At 46.1% G+C, this 9,492-nt stretch overlaps 1 protein-coding gene across 1 annotated transcript; it reads left to right on the top strand.

Annotated features, from left to right (window-relative positions):
• The first annotated feature begins 1,197 nt into the window (after positions 1-1,197).
• On the top strand, positions 1,198-8,883 carry LOC115651021 (olfactory receptor 1052-like). Its single transcript, XM_030561815.1, has 2 exons — positions 1,198-1,239; positions 7,930-8,883. Exons 1-2 carry the CDS (start codon positions 1,228-1,230, stop codon positions 8,881-8,883), a joined length of 966 nt encoding a protein of 321 aa, XP_030417675.1. The 5' UTR covers positions 1,198-1,227.
• The last annotated feature ends 609 nt before the right edge of the window (positions 8,884-9,492 follow it).

Below are 9,492 nucleotides of genomic sequence, written 5' to 3'. Positions count from 1 at the left end.
CTGAGGCTTTTACACTAATTCAGGTGGTGGTGGAGTCGACGTATTGTTCTTTTCACCCCCAGGTGCCCCAGGAGAAGATTTCCAAAAGGTCTTGAGTGGAGTATTTAAAAGCTGAGGCTAAGTGTTCAGCAAATGGGACCCCAAGGTTAGAGATGACATCCTTATTTAGGCACCTATCAGAAGTAAAGATCGGCAACTAGCCTGCTTACCTCCTAGCTTAACCCCCAGGCAGTCTAACAAGCACAGCTGGGCCCCATTTGAGACACCACATAAGCCAAACTGCCCAGTTGGTTGGAGGGATCACCAGACCTGCTCTTAAACCCAGCAGTAGCAGCGGTTCTGTGATAGCTCCTGGGAGAGCTTGTTTCCATCCCTGCTCCTGCCATGCCTCACTCCAGATCACCCAGTTCTGATCCTCGGCTCCAATTCCTGACTTCGGCTCTGGGCCCTAGCTCTGGCCTCCGACTCTGGTTCTGACCCTGGGCTACAATGCCAGGATGTGAACTCCTGTTCTGACCACTAGGCCTGACCTCCCCAACTGAGATACAAGGTGTTTAAGGGTTTCACCCAAAATTGCCCAGTTGGGGATGAGCAGTGTTGCAAGCACAACCCAAATCTTATGTACAAGAGTCTGGTACACATATTGCACTGGAATATGCTGTGAGATGGTGTGATTCTGAGCTAGGCTACATCAGTGGGAATCCTGATGAACTCTACTGAAATTATCGGTGTTCCTCTGGAGTTACGCCAGGGTAACTGAAACCATGGGCCAGACTTTTCTGTCTGGAATGTATATAGGCCAACGCTGGGAACTTACTTAAAATGACTTTTGGAGAGGTGACCAACAAATGAAGTGGAATACATTCACCTCATTCTAGCATCATTTTAAAAAGACTTCAAGGGAGATCCAGACCAGCCGTGGAGCTGGCCCTCTGTGTACCATTTCCACAAGGAAAGACATGGCAACAACATTAATTGCATGTGCTCTGCACACCTGTTGTCCTGGGAGCTAAGATCCTCCAGGGAGCAAATCTCAAAGTCATCAAAGCCAAATTTAACCTCCACTACCCCGGGAAGCAGAGGTATTAAGGGTAACGTTGGTGTGGTTAGCAAACAGGGAAAGGCTTGATGCTTAGCCTGATTTTACGTTTTTGACCAGGTCCTGCCTCCATTCTTCTCAGCTCATTATAGGTGAAGGAAGGAGAAACAAAGAAGTACCAGCAAATCATGGGCAAACAGGTCAGTTTCAGATCATTTCTGCCTTTAGCTGACATGACAGCGGGCCATTTGTGGGAAGTGGAGGAAGGAATTATCCTGAGAGGAGAAATTTTAACTTTTCTGCATATATTTACCAATCAAAGCAAGGAAAGAGCTTTACCAAGTGAGGGAGAAGTGAGAGGAAAAGGAGAGAAAAATAGTCTTAATAGGAAGGGGGAAATCCAGCATTGATTCAAGGAATGTCTGTTCTGAAGCCACTACAGTGACTCAGCTATGGTGCTGCAGCAACACCACAGTGTAGACTCTTTCCACATTGATGGAGAGGGTTTTTCCATCAATGTAGTTAATCCATATCTCCAAGAGGCAGTAGCTAGGTCAATGGAAACATTACACTGAAGGTAGTGCACACAGTGTGACATTTTCCCAGCCCTGTGTGACATACCTAGCTTGATCTAATTTTTGAGTGTAAACCAGGTCTCAGAGAAACTACAGATGGAAAAAGACCAGTTGCAGAATCTAGTCCTGTCTCCCTGCCAAGGCAGCAGAATCGTCTTCCTTTCTTTTTGTTCAGTCTTGTTGGAAATATTCCATCGGTCCCAGTTTCCCAGTAGAGATTAGTCTGCAATCTGATCGAGCTCAGTGTGAGGCTGCTGTAGATAGATTTGTTCCTTTAGGTTTTCTGCAGATGTCAGGCCACACAGTCTTCTCTGAGCCTCTTCCACACACCAAGGCTTTTTCTGGGGAGAAGGTGCCTAAACCAGGGGTTCTCATGCTTTGTTCTAGTGAGGCACTCTTAGCTAAGAATCAAACAAAGAACCCCCCCAAACCATTGCACCTTCTCCCTATGTTTGCAGGCAGGGAGTGCTGCCCCCTGAGTAGCCACAGGGACACTGCACCAGAGGCTGAGCTCTGGCACCAGGGAACAGGGAGGAAGGTGGCTCCAAGAGCAGTTCAGAGACTGCTTTGTGTGACCTGTGTTGAAATGAATGAGTCCCAATCCAGTGCCTATGGGTAGGACACGTTGGCAGGGAGGGGGAGGGAATATGATGCTATTGAGGAAATTTTGTTTTCTAATTCTTTTTGTAGACAGTGCCTAGATACCACAGTGATGGGCATGATGAAGCAAGTGGGTGACGGGCTGGCAGATGTCTTATACAGGCAAGAAAGTGCATGTGTGAGTGCACACTCTGTGTTTGGAGCACTGTGTGTGTCTATATTTGTGTGTGTGTGTATAGGGGCAAACTGTGTGTGTGTGTTTGGTGTGCAATGGGCACTGTGTGTGGGGTGGGAGGGGTACAGTGGAGCTGAATGCTGAGAGTAGGGAAGTGCGTGCAGGGCTTTCCTTAGGATTTATGGTGCCCTAGGCGGGATTATTAAACTGGTGCCCCTGTGCCTGACTTGCTCTGAGCAACACTAACATAAGCTTACAGTACTGGAAACCTTGCCACATGCATGTTATTAAAACCATTTTTATCTTAATGAAGCACACTGTCATGCTGATGGACTAGCACTAAAGATGTAGCACTATAGAAAAAATTCTGATTTGACAGAATGATGCAAATAATATAATTTTTTTAATTTGTCAACATTTTATTGGAAATGTATATGAAGAGGTATAGAAACAAGGATTTGTTTTTAATTAAAAGCAATCTTTCTGGCATTTTTGGCTGCAAAATCAGTAATGCCATCATATGACAAAGACAAAGTGATGTCTTGTTCAACTGCAAGAATAGCAAGACCAGTCAAGTGTTCCTGACTCATTGTAGAGCTTTAGTTTCGAGAAACTCCGTTCTCCTGATGCTACTGTTACAGAAATTGCCAGTAGACTAGAAGTGGCAATGTACACATTAGGATATATATATATCAACAAGTTTGCTGGTATGAATAAACTGTACAATGTCCATCATCGATTTTGCATGTGGCAACACTGATGACAGTGTACTCAATTCTTTGTTCAGTTCAAGTCCATTTAAATCAAAACTATTACCATGCTTCAGGAGGCTCTCTAGGTTCTTGCATTTTGTCATTAGTTGCTTTTGTTTTCCTATTTTGTTGAATTTAGTCCCACTCAGCCTGCTGCCAGCTGAGTGAATGGAACTCCAGGCCAACAGTGGGCTGAGTGGCTTAGCCGGGGTCTCAGCCGCCGACCTGCTTAGCCCGCTGCCAGCCTGGGGTTCCTTGGGGGTCCCAGACCAGCAGCAGGTGCTAAGTGGGGCCGGTGGCTAGGACCCCAGCTGGCAATGGGGCAGCAGCCAGAACCCCAGAGCATCAAAAATCAGCTGGCATGCCACCTTTGGCACATGTGCCATAGGTTGCCGATCCCTGCTCTATACCAGTGGTTCCCAAACTAGGGTTCGTGAACCCCTGGGGGTTCGCAGAATGCCAGAAAAATTTCACTAATGGCGGCCAGAGGACCCTGGGCATTGGAGACAGCAGGTGGGACCCGGTTGCAGGGCAGACACCCCAAGCCCCCGGGAGAGCAAGCCCTCGGGAGAGCAAGTTTGGGCTGGCAGCCCAAGTTCCGGTGGTCAGCAAGGGTGCTGGCAGACTGAACCCCAGTGCTCTGACATGGGCTGGCAGTCCGAGTAACAGGAAAAGTGGGGCTGGGCAGTTGAGGCTGGCAGCCTGAGCCCTGCCCCCGTCAGCAGGGGAGCTGGCAGCCTGAACCCCAGCCTGAGCCCCAGGAAGAGCGGGGCGGGCAGTTGGGGCATCCATCACGCTGAGGAAATTTAAACTTAAATCCCTGAAAATATTCATTTTTAGGAGGGGGTTCATGACATTTCACAATTTAGTGAAAGGGGTTCACGGGATGTTAAAGTTTGGGAACCCCTGCTCTATACACTAGTAAGGAGCTGAGCATATTACAGTTGTTGCAGGGCTCTATTTAGCAGTAACAGGGCTATAGGAAAGTCAGTCAACATTTTTTGTTTCTCTGATGAAATCTGGCCCACTCCCTTCCCCATACCACACTTGTCACAAATAATTGTCAACAACTTAATTTTCTGTTTTTGGCTAAGATATTTTTTTTTAAATTGAAATTGAATTCAGAATTGTTAGCAAGCATTTTTGGCAAACAAATTTGTTAAAAGACAATCTAAATGGCAACACAATACTGCTTTCATGCTTGCCTCACCCCCAGCCTGCTGGTCCAACAGCTGCAGTAGAGAAGGAGATAGGTGGAAAACTGCAGGACCTCAAAATCCACCTCTTGGGGTGCAGAGTGGCAACAGCAGCAGCAAATCCTCAGGTCTGATCACACGCCAATAGGCACCTCTGCCAACCCAACGGACCATGGTGAAATTAGCACACCATCTGGTCTCAGGGACGGGGCACCCACAGAGCCACAGCAGCTCATCCTGCCCTGTGCAGCTCCATCTGGGGGAGAGAAGCACTTCCCAGCTAGGGTGACCAGATCCAGATGTTCTGATTTTATAGGGCCAGTCCCGATATTTGGGGCTTTGTCTTATATAGGCACCAGGAGTCTATATAAGAAAAAGACCCCAAAATTGAGACTGTCCCTATAAAAGTGGGATATCTGCTCACCGTACCCCAACCCCCTGTCCTGATTTTTTGCACATGCTATTTGGCTATCCCCAGCTGAGCCCTGTGCAACCATTCAAATCCTGGCTGCCTGCCAAGGAAGTGAGTTACTTTCACTTTCATTCCTCAGTAGGCAGCCAGGGAGCGGAGGGGGGAGATAGGGGTGCTCCATGGGGGGATGGAGAAATGTAGGGTGCTCCATGGAGTAGGGGGGAGAAGAATGGATGTTATGGGGGACAACAAAGGATACTGCCAGAGCCACCGAGCCTGCCTCACCTCACACCGGACGGAAAGTCACACTCACAGGTGAGTTCCTTCCCCCACCCCTGCCCAGAGTCCCCAGCAGCCAATCCCCTCTCTCAGACTGTGCTGCATTCGGCTCTCTCTAGGACCCAGCAGCCCTGCTCTTACATGCTCCACTGCTTCCCGTCTGTCTGAGCTCCCAGCAGAGCAGTGCCCCCAGACCTAGTGGTGCCCTAGGTGGCTGCCTATTCTGCCTATGGCGAGGACAGCCCTGGGTGCGTGTCCCTTTCCCTGCCCAGTGCTCAGGCAGGTGTCCCCCCCCATGAAGAGCTCCTTGTGATATCATAGAATCATAGGGCTGGAGGGGATCTTGAGAGCTCATCCAGTCCAGTCCCCTGCACTCATGGCAGGACTAAGTATTATCTAGATCATCCCTGACAGGTGTTTGTCTAAGCTGCTCTTAAAAATCTCTAATGACGGAGATTCCACAACTTCCCTGAGCAAGATATTCCTGTGCTTAACCACCCTGACAGTTAGGAAGTTTTTCCTAATATCCAACCTTTTCCCTTTCTGTTGACTGGATGCTTCCAATGACCTTAATCCCACTGGCTTGGTGACTGCCATGCAGTCAGAGTAAGGCCAGTGTCATTCTGACCAGGAGCAGGGGATGCAATGTGCATGGCTGATATGGGGGGTGAGAGATAGGGCTGCTCCACATGATGTCTCCTCTGGCTCCTCTGCAGGGGAAGAGGAGGTCCTGCTGCCAAGAGACTCTGTGCCATAGGCAGAGCATGTCAACAGAGGATGAGGGGGAGGATTTTGTGGAGGAAGCTTGGGTCCAGTTAGGGGGGCTAGACGTAGCCTGCCTGGGTGCAGCAGCACCCTCTGACTTGAAGTAATGATAGCAAATAAAGTTTTAAAAACTAAACTAATCCAAAAGTTTTTAAAATTTAACAGGAAACACAGGGCATGGAGATCAGAGAGCTGGCCTGGATTTTAAAAGAGCATTGCTAACTGATTGAAATCTGTTTTACAGTGAAACAATTTTAGATGCCTTTATTATTTGTCATAATTTAGCATGGGCAAGTATTTCATGGAATCATAGAATCGTACGACTGGAAGGGACCTCCAGAGGTCATCTAGTTCAGTCCCCTGCACTCATGGCAGGACTAAGTATTATCTAGACCATCCCTGACAGGTGTTTGTCCAACCTGCTCTTAGAAATCTCCAATGATGGAGATTCCACAAAATCTCCAGGCAAGTTATTCCAGCGGTTAACCACTCGGACAACTGCCCTTGCTGCAATGTAAGCCCATAGCTTCTTGTCCGAGCCTCTTTCCCCTCAGCGTTTTGCCATTTTTTTCCTAAGCTCTTTTTCACAAACTATCAGATATAGGAAATAAATAAAATTAACAAAAGAATCATGATATTTTGTAGCAGCATTTTCAGAGAATGATTACATTTTTTGCTTTATTGTCACATTAAAAGGGCCCTAAATTATTAATTTTCTGGTCTTATTTAACAGCTTATATTTTGCTCTTCCATAAGCTGTAACCCTAGATACTCTTTGTTGTTTTTAACATTAAATAATACATTCCAGGAAACGAGAGAAATGAGAAATTGCTGAAAACAAAAGTCCTAATGCACAGGGACAGAGGGAAAGTTAAAAGATATAATTAAAGTGGAAGAGGATCTTATTGAAGACGAGACTTGAAGAAAAGGGGAGAACTGTGTGGTTCAGGGGTACATAGTGTTGGGTCAGATTTCTCACTGCCCATACAACTACCCCCCCAACACAAGTATACGGGCCTATTGTCAGAAGAACATATGCCTTTTGGTTTTGGTACTTATCAACAAGTATAAAACCTAAAATACAAAACTAAGGTTGCAAAGATTTTCATCCTACCTCCTTTCCTTTTCCCAACCACCCTCGTCCTGTTACCACCCAAACAGAAGTTCCTCCTTAGTTCAGCAGCAGCAATGGACTTCTGAAGTGTTCACTTCTCCCTAAACTATTGAAAGTTGTACAGTTGTATCAAAGAGGATGATAGGCAGTTCAAAATGGCCTGTTGATTAAAGATGGATGCCCTTAAAAGTCCCTTGAATCAGGCCTTGCCAACATCCAAAATTAAGCAGCTCATGAAGGGATGTTATACGGGCCAAGTTATGGGGACAGAAGAAACAAATAAACCATTGACCCAACTGGTGTTTGAGATGGCGGAACCAGGCCCCTTAAACATAAGGCTTTTTGTACATGAGAAGACAACCTGGTGACAAGTGTTTATTTAGAGGGCGTGCGGATATGGGCAATCCGGTGTCTCAGATGGTGTAGGTGCAATGGCTATGCTTCAATAGGCTTTGCATAAGGGGCAGAATAACTGTGTGTTGATCTGATCATGTGACACAGGCCACCTGACAGAGCAGTCCACATAAAACACATTCTTCATGTTGCCATTTTCAGTCAATGTATTATTTACAAGACAACACCTCCTTTTATTTTATTTTGACTTCTGTTGTTTTGTTCCTTCAGCACACTCTAGCATTTAGGGTGTTTTTACAAACGGTTCTATTTTCTAAACAGGGTTTTGAAATTTGCTGAAGGAAGAGAATGTTAAATATATTTATCCAATGGTCTGATTCTTTCATCTCACACTCTGTCTTGGGTCCTCTGCCTCTGTCACTGTGTCCACCTATTCTGCCACTTGAGCTAGTCTGTGCCACCCTCTTTTGCTGCCTGCTGCCTGTGTCCTGCAAAGACTCTGGGGGTGGGTGGCTGCAGATAATACTTTACTTTGGGTTACAAATTAACACCAGGTGAGATGCCAGTCTGGAGACTGTGGAAGGTAGAACGGGGCTAGACATCTCAGGTCTTGGTGTGTCAACTGCAAGGCAGTTAATTAATATTTTTCATCTGTGTTCTTCATACAGGAACTGTGCACCATAGAAATGACCTGGTCAAATTGCACTGAAGCAACGGAATTCATTTTCTCAGGATTCACAGATCGTCCAGAGTTTCAGATCACCCTCTTTGTGGTGTTCCTAGTGATCTATGCAGTCACCGTGCTGGGGAATCTTGGGATGATCATACTAATCAGGCTGGATTCTCAGCTACACGTTCCCATGTACTTTTTCCTCAGTAATTTGGCTTTCGTAGATTTCTGGTATTCCACAGTCATTACTCCCAAGTTCTTAGCTGACCTGACAGCAGAGAGAAAAGTCATCTCTTATGCTGCATGTGTATGTCAATACTGTTTTATCAGTTTCTTTGGGATTGCTGAGTGTTTCCTCTTGACTGTTATGGCATACGACCGTTACGTGGCCATCTGTAACCCATTGCTTTATACAGCTCTCATGTCCCCGAGACTCTGTGTCCAGCTGGTGGCTGGGTCATTCCTAGCTGGGTTTCTAAATGGAATGATCCAAACTATTACCACATTAAAATTATCCTTCTGTGGCCCCAATGTCATTGACCTGTTCTTCTGTGACATCTCCCCACTGTTATCACTCTCCTGCTCTGATACTACTATCTATCACATGATCCTTTTGGCCGTGGCTAGTGTGACTGGGGTGTTCACCAGCCTGATTATCCTCATCTCCTATGTTTTCATCCTCTCCACCGTCCTGAAGATCAGGTCCACCGAGGGGAAGCGCAAAGGGTTCAACACCTGCACCTCCCACTTGATGGTCGTCACCATATTCTATGGCACTGCTCTATTTATCTATATGCAGCCCAACACCAAACATTCACGGGGTCAGGAAAAAGTGGTCTCAGTGTTCTATACGATGGTAACCCCCATGTTGAACCCCTTGATCTACAGCCTGAGGAACAAAGAGGTGAAGAACGCTTTCAAAAGGATCATAGAACTGATTTTTTTTCCCTAGGGAGGTAAATTTATGAGCAAATGGTGATGACTTCTGATGAGCGAACATCTGTGTTAGTATGAAAACAACATGAGTCCTTTTGAAGACGTTCAAACAGACTTGTTGTAGTAAAGTCTTTGAGTAAAGAGAGAGTTTGAAGCATTTGGAAATGACCCATTTTTGTACATTTCATTCATTTTAATGCATTTCTTCAGGTGCCCCAAGTTTAACGTTGTCAAAACCTAGAACCCTCTATTGAGATTTTCAAGGCAGAGCCAGAGATTTAGCCACAGCTCACACCAATAGCATCAGCCAGTAGCTTGTGCCTGTGTCCCTAGAGAAAGAGTTACAGAACAGATCAGCTTCCCTAGGGAAGACTATAATAGTAGTGTGTTGCTTAATTCTCAGGGATCTGACTGAAATAAATTCACTGTAGCTGTTTGATGGGTGTTCTCTGCACTCTTCACACAATAACCAATCACCAAATAAATGACTAAATTCATTTTTCACAGGATTCACCAATTGTCCAGAGTTTGATGTCACCCTTTTCGTATGGTTTTTAACCATGTGGTGACTAGTCTCACCAGGGGAGCTGGAGGTGAACCCAACCTGGCTGGGGAAATTTCTCAG

The sequence above is a fragment of the Gopherus evgoodei genome, chromosome 4 (assembly GCF_007399415.2).
Source record: "Gopherus evgoodei ecotype Sinaloan lineage chromosome 4, rGopEvg1_v1.p, whole genome shotgun sequence".
In the NCBI taxonomy this organism is placed as follows: Eukaryota; Metazoa; Chordata; order Testudines; family Testudinidae; genus Gopherus; species Gopherus evgoodei.
The sequence above is the reverse complement of the archived record's forward strand: the minus strand, read 5'-3'. Positions and strand labels throughout refer to the sequence as shown.